The following is a 16,992-nucleotide window of genomic DNA, read 5'->3' on the forward strand; positions in this document are numbered from 1 at the left end:
TTCAAGTGGATTTTTTGGTGCTCAGTAATTCTGCAAATTAGGCCCTATGGCTGTAGATTGCACTATTTTCTTTAGCTATGTGTCAATGTAAGGCAAACAGAAAACTGCTCAACTGAATGATTGCATCTCCTATATAGTTTCTACTGTAACGATTTTAAATTTATAGAGAAAGAATATAAGATAATCAGAAAAAAACAGGAAAATGCCTACAGGAAATACTGCTTTGAACTTCCCCTGCGCTAGGTGCACTGAAAATCGCATGTTCTTTTAGAGAAAGTGGTAAAAATATTACCAAGTTACGCAAATCTAAGACTGCATGAAAAACATGAAGTAGATTATTTACATCTCAGTTAAGAAAACAATGAGATAGCAGCAGTTTCTAATTGCATGTAATAGCTTTTGTACATTAAAAATGTTAATTGACTTATTGCTTAAATAGTTCAATTTTTGTTAATTTTCACTCCAATTAATTTGTGTATTTCATCAACCCACACAATAATTCATACCCACCACAAAATGGAAATTAATTGTTCTACATCAAATCTGAGTGGATACCACATGCATGAGCCTCAGCATAAAAAGAATTTTTTTTTGGGCACATATTGAACTTTTTATGATCTCTGAAGAGGTGAAGAGGAATCTGCTGAATTTTCTGCTTTAAATGCACCCTTTCATTATACCTTTTACCACTCTGAATATGGGAAATTAGTGTCTGTAACTACTGGTTTTCTTTTTTCCAGGAGCGGCAGATTTAATCCTTTTTAAAAAAGTGTCTTAATGATATTTTTCCCCCACCCCCAAAATAAGACATTTGAAATGTATGTTTGTGTAATGAAAGCATTATCTTTATCTCACTAAAGAGTGCATTACTGTCTCTAAGCTTTATAATATCCCATATTCTAGGTTTTCCTATTACATTCTTAGTCCAAAAGAGCTTATTTTTCATTCTGCTAATCTTTGTTCTTCTTTGTAGCGTGCAGAGTCATAAATCTCATGTTTAAAATATACATGCAACCATTTTGTAGAAAAATAATCATTTTTATTAATTCAAGAGAGTTCATATAGAATTTATATCAATCTTTGCCTCAAAGTTTCAATCAGACGTGACCTCAGTGAAAGTGGTCAGAGACATTATTTATTACCATGAGTGGAACTAAGAATCATTAACTAGTACACATTTAGAAGCAATGGGTGTTTATTTTGTTCTTTGGTTAAGTGTTGTTTCTACACCATTTCATACACGTTTAAGAACAGGGATAATAAATTTTGATAAAAAGTTTGAAAATGTTCTTTAAGCTAAGACTGATTTTACATCATTTTCATTTATAAATTTTTACATTTAGGCCAGAGATATAAAAAGGCAGAAGTTATTTAAAAAAATAGTTTTCATAAGTTTTCAACTCCTATCTAACAATATGGTGAGGTCCAAAACTTTCAAAGTCTATATGTTGTTATTCAATGCGCTGGTTTCCAAGGTCAGCATCAACTCATCATATCTAAACTGCTGGCTTCCGTAGCCCCTTCACAGCGCAGGGCATCAGCCATGTCTCTTCGAAAGACTGACATGTTCTGGGTGAATCTGGGCACAAGAAAACCCCAAACCTTTGGTTAAACCAGACCTCTGATTTATTTAGATTTAAACAATAGGAAAAACATTAAAAATGTTCAGATACAATCTCTAGGTGTCCTGACAATTAGTCCTACAACATAATAACGACTAGCCAGCAGCATTAATAATATTGTGTGTGGACAACCTGTAAGCTCAGACCATTAGTAGCATGAACTGCTTATGAATGGTAAATTCAGCCAGTCAGGAAATCAAAGCAACAGGAAAGCTCCTTTTCATCCCACACTGCTTATGGGAAAAATGCCCTCAACCATCCCCCAAAACCTTGACAAATGAATGGCTTTGTACAACATGCTCAGAAAGCATTGAGTTCAGGCTATTTCAGACCTAGTGTCCTTTCCTGACAGTGAAGGCAGAGTACAACCTGTCTCTCAGCAAAACAGGACACAGTTACACTTATGGCACAGACAGAATTCTCTTGTTAATCAGCATAGGTGGAACTCTCTATATAAGGCCTATTTTCTGGTACTGATTTGTTCAAAAGACATATGAGAACAGATGGGGCAAACTCAATGAACACTGTATAACTTTTTTGGGGCCCAAAATCTCACTAAGACAGCACATGTAATTTCAGCACTATCACAACCCGACCCTGAACCCTTGCCCTGATTCAGCCCTAAAAGCAAGTGCAAACCTGATCCAGATCAGATCCACTTCCTCAGTCTGTCTTTATTTAAAACACAGTGTACCATTGCCATTTATCACTGTATTTTCAGTAGCAGAAATTAAATGGTTTTGCTTCTAATTTAAAGTATTAGGCACGATCCTGATCTTAGATGTGCCCCCAAATATAGGCTCCTTCCTCCTTTTTCTAACACTTTGCTTGGAGGCTGTCAGATCTCAGAGTCTCAATAAGGCCAAATTAAGGAAGATGTCCAAGGAACACCAATTGTGAATTACAGTTTAAGGCCCTCATTCTGCAAAGGGCTCTGTGTGGATGAATGTTTTCAAAGCCAATGGGATTCCAGGTGTGTCTAAGATCCCGAGGCAGGATTGGGGCTGATAAATAAATAACTGGAAATATACGTATCTCCTAGAACTGGAAGGGACCTTGAAAGGTCACCAAGTCCAGCCCCCTGCCTTCAGGAGCAGGACCAAATACTGATTTTTGCCCCAGATCTCTAGGTGGCCCCCTCAAGGATTGAACTCACAACCCTGGGTTTAGCAGGCCAGTGCTCAAATCACTGAGCTATCCCTCCCTTCCTGTTTATGCTCTCCATAGTTCACTGTTGGCTGCACATAGCGCCAGTGTGGTACATTAGGAACTGCTGCATGTGGTTCCAAAGGCTGCATTTCAGAATGTTTCTGCACATACTTTTTTACTTTTGTGTTTATTTCTTTACTAATGAAAACTGATTTCTGCTCACATTTGAACATCCCAAATTAAAATAAACCTGTAAAATGGATTTTGCTAGGAAGTTACAAGACATTTAAAAGAGCCCCAAATAACCTCTTAAAATAGGACTGCCTAGGTAGAAGACATGTTGCTTGTTGATACTATGGCTGCCTAAAAGCCATCCCAGGCAGCTGGGACAAAAGATCACTCATTTGATGTACCGTTCCTTTAATGATTCTAGATAATACCTGCTCACGTTACCCCAGAGTGAGCAATCTATATATCTCCAGCTGCAGCTACTAAGTCTTCCCAAAAAACCACCCAGCCTTTGGAGTTTAGAATACTTCAGACACTGTATATTGCAATTCTATTTTAAAAGGCTGTCTATGTTTGAACTTAGGGCTTACGCAAGTTAGGTGATTAACAGCCCTTGAGACTGAAGTCCTGGTCATCCACAGAACAGAGACAGCATGGGTAGCCCCAGCGCAAGCCCCTTTGTCCGTATGACATGTCTATGGCAAACCTCATGGCATGACATATGTTTTAAACTCTAAATACTTCTGGGGAAATAGCCCTTAGTTTGGGCATTGTTGGTGATGAGATGTGAAGGCTTATCTGTTTTTTTCCAAGCAGCTATGTGGAATGGTAAAGAAGGCAGTAGTTTGCTATATCCATTTAAATTCAGCTAGTGTTCAGGTTAAATGCTACAGTGGCCCACAAGAAGCCCAATGACTGGATATTAAACTAGACAAATTCAGACGAGAAATAAAGCACCATTTCTTTTTTAAACAGTGATGGGGGATTAACTATTGGAACATGCTACCAAGGGAAGTGGTGGATTCTCAATGTCTTCAGATCAAGACTTGATGCCCTTCTGCAAGTTACACTTTTAGTCAAACACAAGTTACTAGGCTGAATGGAGGGGTAACAGTGAAATTCTCTAGCCTGTGAGAGACAGAAGGTCAGACCAAATGAGCCAATGGCCCTTCTGGTCTTAAAAATCTATGAATCTATATGAGTAAGGTAGCTCAGTGCTAACTGTACACCTGGATACGGGAGTCCCATAACACTTCACACCTGAATCACGATTTGATACATTTGGCACTGAGTCTGTGGTTGTTCTATGGGTATAACGTTAATTAAGTTAACTTTAGTTTTAAAATTTCCAGTCCAACATTTGTTTGTTTCCTTAGAAAATATTATCTCAAGGGTTTTTCCCCTTTAAGTAACTGATAGATATGGAGTTAAGGTTGGAACTATCTATCTATAAATAAATACTCTGGGAATTTCTTTAGTTGTTAAAAACACTGGTGGGATTGTTCAGTCACAGAAATCCCCATGGAGCTTACAAACTGTGCAGAGCTGGGTCTCTATCCTCCCCAGACTGTCTGCCACCATCATCTCTTGTGATTTCCTCCTTCCTGATTCCCACATGGCTCCCTACTCTCCCCACTACATGGAGAAAACTTCGTGAGGCATATCAAGTGGACTTATATCATGGAATAAGTATGGTCACTACACTACTAGGTGGGACACCTTCCATCTCCACACTGCCCTCTCTCAACTGGCTCACCCATTGCCATTATCTACAGTGGGGTCATGTGGAGTTTATAAACTTAGTATCAGGGATATAAGGAAATGATCATCTCTGCAGAGACCGTAATGTGTTCAGAAACATATTTTAACAGCTAAATAATTCCAAAAGGAACCCTCTTCCGCGTAAAAATAGCCCAAGGCATCAGTCCTAGCATAAGATAACAGATTAAAACCCATCTGGGGGTTCTAAACCAAAATGTTTTGGAGTTTTGACAACTCAACATTTCTCAGAAAATGATGGGGAAATGGAATCATCTAATTGTTTTAACTTTCACCACTCCCAAATGTCTTGTCCGCTTTGTCTCAAGCTTTCCAGGAAGTTCTACCCTGATATAAATCATGCCTGTGACAAATAAAGATTTTGCTTTGGTAGAGTAAAGGTGCAGAGAGGTGAAAACACAGTTGGTAACAAGACTAGTGTGAACCTCGAACGCAGCTGACTTCTATTGCTTTTGTTTTAAACTAACCCACTTTTTTTTACAGTGAGGGCGAAAATGAGTAAATTGCCAATCTTGGTCTTCTAAAAAAACAAACAAAAACCAGCTCAGCAATGTTGTGTTTAGTTGTTACGGGGCCCTCAATTGACCCTCTCCCATTTCTGTCTTTTTACAGGTCACAGTTACATTCTTACATCTGCAGGGACTGGGGTCAGTTGAAGCAACAGCACCTAGAGCAGCAGAGACTGCAGAAGCTCTCGTAGTTCTGCAGCACTCAAGAGCATCAGACTGGTTTTCGTTGGAGAGACCGTAAGTTGGAGAAAGGGAGACATGCCCCTCTCCAGAAAATGGGGTAGTTTTTTCCAAGGGGGAGGTGGTGGCCAAAAAGAGAAAGGAGCACTCATTCCCTGGCAGGCCCTGCCTTTGGGAATATCCTAAATAAATACATATTTAAGAACAACTAAATAGATAGTTATCAAATGCTCTGGCTCCAACTAGTGAGTCTAAGGGAGGATTATTTGGTAGGACAAAAAGCTTACTTTTAAAGGAAGCTAACAAACTCCACTGTAGTTGCATGTTAGCCCAGAATACTCTGTTATGTTATGTTATTCTCTGGTTGATTTGGCTTTTATCGGTAGAGAATGCTTAGGGCGTTGTGAGCTTACCTGTCTCTGTTCTTTACCAAAAGGTTTTGCTCCACTCCTTCCATTAGGTTCCTAAAGCACTGGTCAAGGACCTCTCGTTTGTTGTCAGGCTGGCTGGTTATCAAGCTTGCCCTTAATTCGCTGAAGTACTGTGATCAAAAGGCAGAAAATACTTAGGAAACAAACTTTGGAAATAAAAAGCAGAGGTTGTTCACCTGTAATCAGAACCCTGAATGAGCTCTGTGAATTCACACTCCTGAGATGCGCTGATGGTGCAGCATCAACTGCTGGAACGTATTAACAGCACCGCCTGTTGGAGTTCTCTTGTGCCCCAAGCGGCTCTTAATGTTTAGAGGAGGAGGTTATAAAAGGGAGCATGGTGAACTGTCTGCCTTAGTTCTTTTGATTGGTTCCTTAGGTCCCAAGTTGAAATCAGGCCACCCAGGAAGAGGGAAGGTGTGTGGAGAGTGTGGATATGTAGAGTCCATCTTGAAGAACTCCATTTACAGCTGAACAACCTTCATTTCTTTGTCAAATGGCTCCTATACATTCCCACTCTTGGGTGTCTGGGCAGCAGCACTCCTCCCTCTGGACAGTGGGATGAAGAGGCCCCTGACATATAGACTGTAATGCTTCTTTACTGGACCAGGTGTCTGACCTTGCCGCTAGATCTAAGAAATAATAGTTTGTGGAAAGTATGAATTGGGCTATAGATGGCAGCTCTACAAGTTTTTAATATGGGAATATGTGTAATACAGGCCATGGAAGTGCCTTCACTCTAGGCGAGTGTGCTCTAAGCCCTTCTGGAAGAGGAACAGAAGTGTGTTCATAACACTCTTCAATACGGAGTCCAACCCACTTGAAAAGGTTGTGTGATGCCATTACCTGACCTGTACTTTTCCCCCATAAGAGATAAACAGTCTAGATGATTTCCTGCATATATCTTAAATAGAAGCCATCCAAGGTGTGCAGCCTAGCTTCTCCTGAGTAAGAGTGAGGCCTCAGGAAAAACACTGGCAAGTTTATGAACTGGTTAAGATGGAATTCTGTTACCACCACTTTATCTTTGTGAAGGACTGTAAGAGTGGGAGTCAGCCATGACAGTCTACAGCTCACTCACTTTTCTAGCAGACAGAATAGCTACAAAAACCAATATCTTAATCAAGAGATGAAATGGGGAACAGTCTCCCATGCATTTGAAGAGAGACTCCATGAGCTCATTAAGTACTACAGTGAGGGCCAAGTTCTAGAACGGTCCAAGTCCTATGGCACATGCTGTCAAGTGGAGAGAGTCTGTGTCCCAGTTAAGGATGCCAACAAGTGTGCTGGGCCTTTTTAACCCCCTTGGGGGCTGGAGCCATGGCTGGATTCCCAGCACTTATGGATCCCTGGTGCTTCAGAGCCAGAAGGTTTAACTGCTAATACTTCTAGCACTAGCATAACTTGGAGGCTATTCTGATGTACCTTTCTGATTCTGGGGGTTAAGAAGCTGCACATGGAGCAATAAGAAAGCAAATAACCTTCCCCAAGCAGGCCAAACCACACACATGGGTGTCCAAAACAGGAAAAATGGCAGGACAAGTACTGCACCTTTGACCCCTAATTGGTTTTCAAATTCCATAATACTGGAACAAAGGACTGGTGCCAGAGCAGTAAGATCCTTAGTACAAAACAAAACAAAACGAAAAAAATAAAAAACCACCAACTAACTAAAACCCAGCTAAACAAAAAGGTGATAGCACTGGGTATGATCCATTCTGATGAATCTGGGTCCCAGGACCGGTGAGGCTGCTGGTCTGTCTGCTCCCATGGTTGAAAGGAAGAAGAGTGGTTGATGATTCCTGCCCCTCTTTCATAGTCCCACCCTCTGAAGATTCAGAGCCAGGAAAGGTAGTAGCTGTCAAAACACTTCAAAGGGAACCACTGCTAGAAGGTAGGTTTCATAGTCCAAGCTATACCATCAGCATGTCCCAGCAGAAGCCACTTGAAGATTTTAAGGCCAAATTTTCAAAACCTGGCCACAAATAACTGCTGATGAAATTCAGGTAATTTAGGCATCTGTGTGGCTAAGTGCACCTACCAATCATGTGCTTGGACTTGCACAAGATCTAAACTGCACCCCCAAAATTGAAGGTACATAAAGAGAGGCCTGGATCATGCTAGGCTGAAGATCAGGCCTTTCCAATCCCCATTGTGAATTTTAAAAAGCATCTATCCCAAGCTCTACGGGCTTGTACAGATACTGAAAATGTGCAGAAAGCCAGAATGAAATGGCCTTCTCATCGATCAACCCTTAAATTAAAAATATGAATTGCTAAACAAAACTATAGCCTCCCTCAACCTGCCCACTAACAAAAGCCTGGGAAAACAGAAAAGCCTTGCAGCAAGGCCTTAAGGATTCAGATCTGGGCTTTGTCAGCCCAATGGGAAAACAGGAAGAGCAAGAATCTTAAAAGGCAATGTCACTTATTGTCAATGTTGTTTCCTTGTCAGGAAGTGCCTTGACATCAGCCCCCTCCCTTTAAAACCAGAGAGATGTTAGCCTGAGTGTCTCTACTGACCACAAAGGCAGCAGTCTTATGCATGAAGAAGAGCTCCTTTAAGGCCTTATAGTTTAAAGCCAACAGGCAGTCAGGGCAGATGATGAAGAATGTGGCTTGGCCCCAAGATGGGGGAGAGATGGATAATTCTAGCAAGGTCCACAACCCAAAGAAAAGTTGTCAAGATTGTCCATGAGTTGGATTCTTGAGCAGCAGCTTCCCCAGAGCTTCCTTAGAGAGGGCTGCCATGAAGGAAGGCACTCAAAGTGAACACATGTGCAGATAAGGATAAACTTTTTCATAAAAAATGACTTCATCAATAGTTTGACAATTAACTGTAAAACTGCCTCCACTGATAAGATAAGCTTGTCTATTGGGGCTGCTGCCTGACAGGAGCTGATCCGAGACCCCAAGTAGTCCTGAAAGGGTTTCTAAGCACCTTCTGCAGTGGCATCTCTTTTGCTAGCAGCCATGTTTGCCTGGATTCCCATGCCTTCTTCTCCACTAATCTGGTAATCGTTTGGTTGGAGGACAATAGTTGCTTCTGTGTCCTAATACAGAAGGGATTTCCTGCAGCTCTGCCTGCCACTGTGGGCCAGTTTCTCTTTGCTGGTGTAACTCAGCTTGTGTACTCCTGCTGGCAGTTAACAGACCAGTGAAGCAGTGCCAGAAGCAACCTGCAACCCTCGCTGTACGGGGGTGGTGACAAGAACGGATTCAGCATCCTTGCAGTGTAGCTTCTGCTGATGATGCGTCTATGAAACCCCGAGTGCAACTGCCGCTGGACACAGCTATCCTTGCAGGCACAGGCACATGCAAATTGCACTTGTGTGCACCCATGGGGCATATCTGCCCCTTACACGTGAGCTGAATTATGGATGGACAAGATACCATTAAAACAAGTGAGGAGACCACCAAGCAGCAGAAGTAAAGTATGAGTAACCGTTATGGTTGCTGGTGGCAGGAACTGTTGCTACAGATATTATGTCTTGAATTAAGGGAATCCATTTACCAACAGTTGGCTGGAATGAATTAAAATAGTCACTTCTGCAGTCAGGTAAGCATGTTTCAGACCTTTTCTGTGGCCCTGCAGAATAGGGCATTGAAGTGCACGGGCTGGAGAGTGGCAATGCAACGGGACCTTTGCACCTCATTTATTCTCAGAGCTAAGCCTTCCAGGGAAGTGCCCTAGGTAGGTGACATTCCCCTTCCCCACCCTCACAAAAGAGACTGTGCCATAGCTCACTTGGTGCTAAGTAAGGGTGCATGTACATACACATTTCTGACAAACAAAGCCCATGATCATTAGAGCTAGTCTAATTTCAGTAGAAAGAGAACACTCTGCTAGCCACACATTTATTTTTTAGGATTCCCCACTGCACGGTTTTATCTTCAAGTGAAATATTTAATTTCTTCTTACATTAAAGTGGCTAACATCAAAAGCACATAATTAATATGTAGTCAAGCTAATATTTAAATGCTATAAATCAGAGGCATTATATAAACAAAAGTGTCATCCTGAACACGATTGGGAATGCACAAAACTACTTATTTCCCACTTTTATAATGATACAGTGACTCAGAGCAGATAGAAAATGATTAGTTTTCCTCCCAAAGTAGGAAATATTGCTTCCATCTGCAAAGTATAATATTGTGATGTCATAAACTTTTTCTAAACACTGAATTTGCCCTTATTCCCTCTCAATCATTTTAAAAGAACTGCTCTCCCTTATAGAGCTTGGATTTAAATCACAATAACACACCAAGAAGATGAATGACAGTGCTATTGGATATGGCTAAAATTGGATCCTTCAGCACAGGTGAATGATGAGACAGTGCTTCTCTTTTTGATATATTTTCTTCTTCTATTAGTTTCCTTCCATGGTTGGGATTTCAGTTTGAATTTTAATGTATGTGGCTGCCGCTAATCTTAGTGTCTTATTTTTTCCCAGCACTATCTTATTGTATAGACAATTCATTCTCCAAAGCAGTAATATACTGCCACTTGTGACTGCCCAAGAGATAAAGCAATTCTGAATAAAGTAAGATCCTGCTCTGAAATATGGAGAATACTATAGGTCAATATCTTCTGAAACAATGCCTTGCAATACACAGCAAATAGCACAAATTTAGACTAGTTCACATTAATTTACTGAAATGGTTCCCTTTTCAGATGATTATATTAAACCATTAAGGCAGGGGTGGGCAATCTGCAGCCCGTCAGAGTAATCCACTAGCGGGCTGCCAGACAGTTTGTTTACATTTGCATGGCCGCCCACAGCTCCCAGTGGCTGCGGTTCACCATTCCCGACCAATGGGAACTGCTGGAAGTGGTGACCAGAACATCTCTGCGGCTCCCATTGGCCGGGAACAGCAAACTGTGGCCACTGGGAGCTGCGGGCAGCCATGCAAATGTAAACAAATAGTCTGGAGGCCCGCTAGTGGATAACTCTGATGGGCCGCAGGTTGCCCACCACTGCATTAAGGTGACATGCTGAGTGTATTCAAATATAGAGAATTTCAGATCTTACTGAAGGGATGGGCTGAAGAATGTTCCCTAGGTTAGATAATCTGCCTTGGAAGCAGACATTCAAGATTTTAGTAAATATGAGAGATGGGCAGAGCTCACAAGGTTCAGATAAATCCCTCAAAGACCAGATGCTTCTCTGAATCTTTCTGGCAGAGAAACTGGATTAGAACTCTTGTCTTCCTTGCAAGATTTCCATTACATCCTTGTTTGGGCTAAGTGTGATGTGAATTTCTGCATAGGAATAGTTGTGTTTGCAGGGTTTCTACTTCCAGCTGGACCCTGGAAGATCAGAATGGCAGAAATTAACAAAAAAGTTAACTGTACTTCTGTGATCCACAGGTTGGCCTTGAGTTGTTGGGTGAAGGTGTGGCTGGATTTTTCTATTACATAAATTAAGTCATTCAGCCTCACTGAGAGCAGCTCTCCAACACTTATAAAGCATCTGTGCTGGATACTCTTCTCCACCCCTTTCATGGGTAGAAGGGAGCAAGACAGCAACGAAAAGCGGTGGGGAATTTGAAAGGGCGGCCAGCAGCTCTGTGCCATGTTCCCTATCCCTGAATGCATGGGCTCTCTCTGCAGGATCTGAGGGGGTGAGAACTAGAGAGCACCTGCCCTTCCTTGTCAGAGGCTATTGGGGAGGTGTGTGGAGCTGAAGAAAAGTAGGCAATAGCAGCATCACTCCAAAGGGAGCCTTCCTGTCAGGGATGGGGTGGGTGGAGAGTCTCATGAGGGCAAAGACTTACCCCTAGAGATGGCCAAGGTTCTGCTGGGCTGTTCTCCGCTTTCCTTTTGATAACTGGTGTCTGTGGTATTTGTAGGCTGGACACGAAGCCCTTTCCCTCCAATGGGAAAATATGTCTCCAAATCTCTCCAGTGAAACTTGGGTGATATTTTGAGTAATGTTTCCACTGGCTAGGCAAACCCACAGCAGGGGTCATGGAAAATCTATGAGACTGTGAGGACTAGAAACCGTGGCTTTATAATTATCCTAGTCTAATGCTCAGTGCAGGGATTGGCAGTCTTGTAAGTGACTTCTGGTTTTCAATTATCTAAAAAGTGGTGTGCATTAAGGGTCAGACATGGCAAAGAACGTTTTAGTTTGTTGAAGTCTTGAAACCTTTGTAAGTCTATGAGCAAATGCAACTTTATGTCCAGTAAGGTACAAGTTAATTACTGAGCAAATACAGTGAATGCAAAGAGCAAACATGACAAAATCTGAACAGTCTTCTGTTCTGTAGCTAGCATCCCCTAAAACGGTGCTTAAAGGGACAATGCCAGCTTGTTTAGTCACCCAAATGTAGGTTTTGTTACCGATCAACACCAAGGTTTGGCAATGCATAGTATTAAAAGGGATGTTTAAAATTATCAGCAAAAAAACAGAAAGGGATTTTAGTTTTGTTTTTGCCTGCAATTAAAACATTTCCAGCACCATTCACAACACAAATGCTACTGCACTGGCCTAATGCATGAGAAGCAGCAATTGATTAAAAATTGACTAGTTTCACTTCCCAAGCTGAGGGAAATGCAAAAGGTAAACAAATATCATAAATTGTGAAAATTAATTACATTTAAAAAATTCAGTTTCAGCACCAAAAATAAGATTTAATAGTATTTACCTTAAGCTTCTCAGCAGAAGATTTTATTTCAACTAGATGGGCAGACACAATAGTGAGCACGTGCAGAATGAATCTGGTAGCATTTCTGCAATACTTACCTTCTCATTGAGAAGTATAAGCCCTAGCAGTGGTCTGGACACAGACCACTGGTTTCTGCAATCCTCAAAAATGATGGTGTTCATCAGAATCGACATCATCTGAAAGAAAATGCATTTTATTTTGCGTTAGTTTGTATATTTTGTGCTATAACGTGTGATTTGGTCACAAGGATTTTAACTAATGACTGCTCAGAAAAATAAACGATCCCTTTGCAAACAATGCTGAACTCCTCCTTGGCATCATGTGTGTGCCCAACTATGTTATACCCTTTTCTACACAACTCACTCTTGGATACGAGAATAATTATACAACAGATGCCATTATCAGTGGAAAGTTCCAGAAAAACGGCATCCAAGGTTTGTTTAAAGAAAAAACTAACCAGAAAACAGACTACAACATGACTTGACATTTATCCCTGTTTAGACAGCTGGGATGATTTGTATCACATGCAGACTTCACTACAGTGACGTGTGCCTTTGCCTCCTTGCGGATGGATCACTTCAGTGTGTTCTGTCTAGTGCTGATCTTTACCACTACTCATAGACTTCAGATGATGTGGAAAATGGCTGCCTAAAAGTCACACTTATGCTTAAGTAATCTGCACTAGCTCCAAATTCGTTTTCAGGTGCCACTCAACGTGCTGCTTTTAACCTTAAATTGGATGGGTCTTTGTTACCTGAGTGACCACCCCTTTTCTTGTGGGATACTTCACTGATCAGCTGGGGCACCTGAGTTGAAAGGGCCCTATTTTTGTGAAGGCAAAAGCAAAGATGGAGAGTTTGTCTACAGGAATATTTAGTTTGCAGCAAGCTTGGATGTAAATCTCTCCCCCACTAGGCTGCTGCACACTAACTGTTCATGTGGACCCTGCTAACGTGCATTAACAGTTCTTTAGTGTGCTTTGATCTAGTCCCATTTCAAAGTGGGCGAGATCAAAGGGCACTCAAACTTTTAGTGCATCAGCAGGCTTCAAACAGCTTCTAAGTGTGCAGCAGGCTACTGAAGGGTAGATTTACGCCTCAGTTGTCGTGAACTAAATGTTCATGTAGACAAGCTCTAAATCAAGAGGGACTTAGGTACTGTTCCCAACTCTGCCACTTACTTGGCATGTGAACTTCAGCAAGTCATTTCACCCCTGTGCCTCAGTTTTCCCTTCTATATAAAGGAGATAATGGTATTTACCCAGCTTTGTGAAGCACTTGGACATCTAGGAACACAAAGAACTAAGTATTATTACTATTAATCCAGGAAGGGTTGGAGGCAGGGCATTCACAATGTGGGGGTCTCAGTTATGGAATTTATTGTCCCTAATGGCTTGCCAGAGCCACAACTGGCTTCCTTTCAGGTAATAATGCAAGGCTTATTAGCTCTGCCAGGTGTTTTCCAAGTTTGGCTGCAAAGCCTATTACATCGCCCAGGCTTTTGCTGGGAGGGGTGAGGTTCTGTTTTGGGGCAGGAGGTATCTGGGAAAGCCTTATTGTTGGGTATTGAGTTATCATTGTTATTTGTAGCTTTTGTAGAGATTGTATGTGCACCTGGTGCATTGGATGAGCCTGACTTTAATAAAACAAAATAAATAAAATAAGCAAAGAAACCACTTGATGATAAAATGCCCTACGATCTTCTGGAAACACATTAGAACCCAAAATGCTAAGGGGCACAATACACACGAATCTAAAAAGTGTCTGGTTGGGATTAGACAGAGTGAAAATTCGTAAAATGCCACCGACAAAGAACTTGACTCACATTTGTAAAATATCTACTAGCCCTAAAACCAAATACACAAGGAGAATGTGGAAAATCATTAAATTGTTTCTTCTAGGCCAATGAGTAGCTATGAGCAGAGTCCCCAGAGAACTGCCACACTGCAAACCAGCCTGTAATAACTGACCAAGGCTAAGTCAAACAACATGTTTCATTAAATGAAAAAAGATGAATCCCAACCCTACAAATCACTTGGAACAAGGAGATAGCCAAAAATTATTTGAAATTTTCATGCTAGGAGCACAAAATGCGGCATGGGAAAGGCTAATCCGTCACTTTGCTTTTCTATAACATGCATAAGTCAAACTACTTTTCAATTACCCAGGATAAAGACAATAGTTCAATTAATGCAAACACTAAAAACCACTGGAGAAGTAACGACAGGAACTTTGCTGGTCCTGAAACATGAACAGCAGCAATAACTCTATAGCATCTTTCATCCGGGCATCTTACAGCAAGCACTCGAAAATACAAGGGAAATCTTTCAGGGGCATAATAGAATTACCCGGGTTTGGATTCAACCAGGACATCAGGATTGATACATCCCTACTTTTTAGGAAATAGGCCACTAGATATGAAATGGCTGCTATTGGATATGTATTAGGCTTTTAGTATTAAGCCTAATTTGAAAGATGGCACCTTCAGGAGCAGAATTTATCCTCCTACCAATCCTGGGGCAATTGTTCAATACTGACTGAGAGGGAAGAGTGCCATCTACTAAACCTCCAATATCATATCACACAACACCTAGGCGTTTCTTTGACATTTCAAGTTCCAAAGTATGTTGGTACAAAACTAATAAAGTGGAGAGGCAAAATGCACATCCTAGTGAAGCTCCTGGCCATAATCAGCAAAGAAGCTCACAGTGAAAGCCAAATGCAGCCATTACAGGACAGGCCCAACTTTCCCTACAAGAAGGCTCTGCCCTCAGAACCTGGTGTGTGTGGTGGTGGTCTGTCCTTACTTACCTGGGTACAAGCTACATCCATCCCTTCATCTGGGGAGCGCTGCCAGTTTTTGGTTCAGTTTAACCAACACCAGAGGTGAAAGTAAGCCGGTCCGGTCTGTCCGGCGTACTGGCAAGAGCCCATACGCCATGCTGGACCGCACTGGCTTCCACGGCGAGGATTGAAAGGGCTCTGGGCTACCCGCGGCTGAAGGGAACCCAGAGCCCTTTCAATCCCTGTCGCGGCTGAGATTTAAAGGGCTCAGAACTCCCCGCTGCTGCGGGCAGCCCAGAGCCCTTTGAATCCTGGCCGCGGCTGAGATTTAGCTCAGAGCCCTTTAAATCCCGGCCGCGACTGAGATTTAAAGGGCTCAGAGCTCCCCGCAGCTGGACAGCCCAGAGCCCTTTGAATCCCGGCCATAGCTCTGGCGGCTGGGCTAGGGCCAAGATTTAAAGGGCTCAGAGCTCCCCGTGGCTGCGGGCAGCACAGAGCCCTTTGAATCCCGGCCACAGCTCTGGCTGCTGGGCTGGGGCCAGGATTTAAAGGGCTTGGGGCTCCTCTCAGCGGCAGGAGCTCTGGGCTCTTTAAATCCCTGCCCCAGCCCTGCAAAGCTCGGGGTTCCCCCCGTGGCCGAAGCCCCGGGCCCTTTAATTTGCCCGAGCCCGGGGGGCTCCCAGCCACCTCTTCAGCTGGGAGCCCCTGGTTGATTTAAAGGCCCTGGGTCTCCCAGCCATAGCTGGTGTCCCAGGGCCTTTAAATCTTCAGAGGCCACGCCTCTTCTGGGAGAGGCCACGCTCCCCTCAGGACTCCGGCAGTACCAGTAAGTCCTGTAAGTTACTTTCACCCCTGACCAACACCTGCTTCAGATAATACAATGCCATTAGGAAGGACAGATCTACAGCTTCTTCACGGACTGACTAGCAAGACTGAAGCTACAGCTGTTCCTTTCAGACATCATATGCATCACTAATTTGAGAGGGTTTCTTCTAAAACACTGTGGCTTCCATGAGCCAGAATCTGGTATAAACATTTTAAAGTACAGCTGTTCAAGTTGCACCGGAACCAAAACAACTTGTAGAGTGTCTGGGGAAAGCACTGAAGTGATGTCCTTTATGCCTATGGAGTAATCCAAATACAAGTACTGATGTTAGCAATATGTATGAAATCAGTCATTTTCTTACAATAAAATTAGCTATAACTAGTATTTTTGAATTACTTGGGTGACAAAAACAAACACGGTTGAAGGAAGAGGAATCTAGTTATCACCTAAACTAGAACCAACCCCCTCATCCTTCCAGTCATGTACGCAAAAGAAAGGACTGACACAGCAAGCTAGAATTGATGCTCTAGAACTAAGCTGCAGATATCAAAATTTTTCAGCTGTGCTAACTGATTGAAGAATGATACACCGCGGAGTCCATCAAGAATAAATAAGTGTCACAACAACAAGACAGCTCTGCGCTTCTACATCACAGTTCATTTGAGACTTGTAAAGTGCTTTCCAAATATCAGTTTACTTCCCCACACTCCTGTGAGGGAGGTCAGCATTATCCCATTTCACAAATGAGTTAACTGAGGAACAGAAGGTATGCGATTCAGGGTGTGACTGCAGCTCATGTAGACGTATCTGGGCTAGCTTTAAACTAGCCATTTTGGGTACGAGAGCTGTGAAACTGTAAATGACCGCCCACAACTCTAGGTAAATACTGGTGTAGATAGCCTGTGCTGACGCCTGTACTGCTTTAGCTTCAATGCTGCTGGTATCTGAACTAGCTTGACTGAAGCTAACTAGGGTATGTCTATATGAGCTGCAATCTCACCCCGTGAATGCAGTGTGGACATACCAATAAGGT

General features: G+C 42.4%; 1 protein-coding gene across 1 annotated transcript in view; it reads right to left on the bottom strand.

Annotated features, from left to right (window-relative positions):
• Positions 1 to 1,177: 1,177 nt before the first annotated feature.
• The window catches only part of RANBP17 (RAN binding protein 17), a 258,121-nt gene continuing 242,306 nt past the window's right edge, over positions 1,178 to 16,992 (bottom strand). The window contains exons 26-28 of the mRNA XM_032768764.2: positions 12,428 to 12,526; positions 5,662 to 5,789; positions 1,178 to 1,579 (exon numbers count right to left, since the gene is read on the bottom strand). Coding sequence (XP_032624655.1) covers positions 1,483 to 1,579; positions 5,662 to 5,789; positions 12,428 to 12,526 — 324 coding nt within the window. The 3' untranslated portion in view covers positions 1,178 to 1,482. The remainder of the gene's footprint in view (positions 1,580 to 5,661; positions 5,790 to 12,427; positions 12,527 to 16,992) is intronic.

The sequence above is a fragment of the Chelonoidis abingdonii genome, chromosome 7, assembly GCF_003597395.2.
Source record: "Chelonoidis abingdonii isolate Lonesome George chromosome 7, CheloAbing_2.0, whole genome shotgun sequence".
In the NCBI taxonomy this organism is placed as follows: domain Eukaryota; kingdom Metazoa; phylum Chordata; order Testudines; family Testudinidae; genus Chelonoidis; species Chelonoidis abingdonii.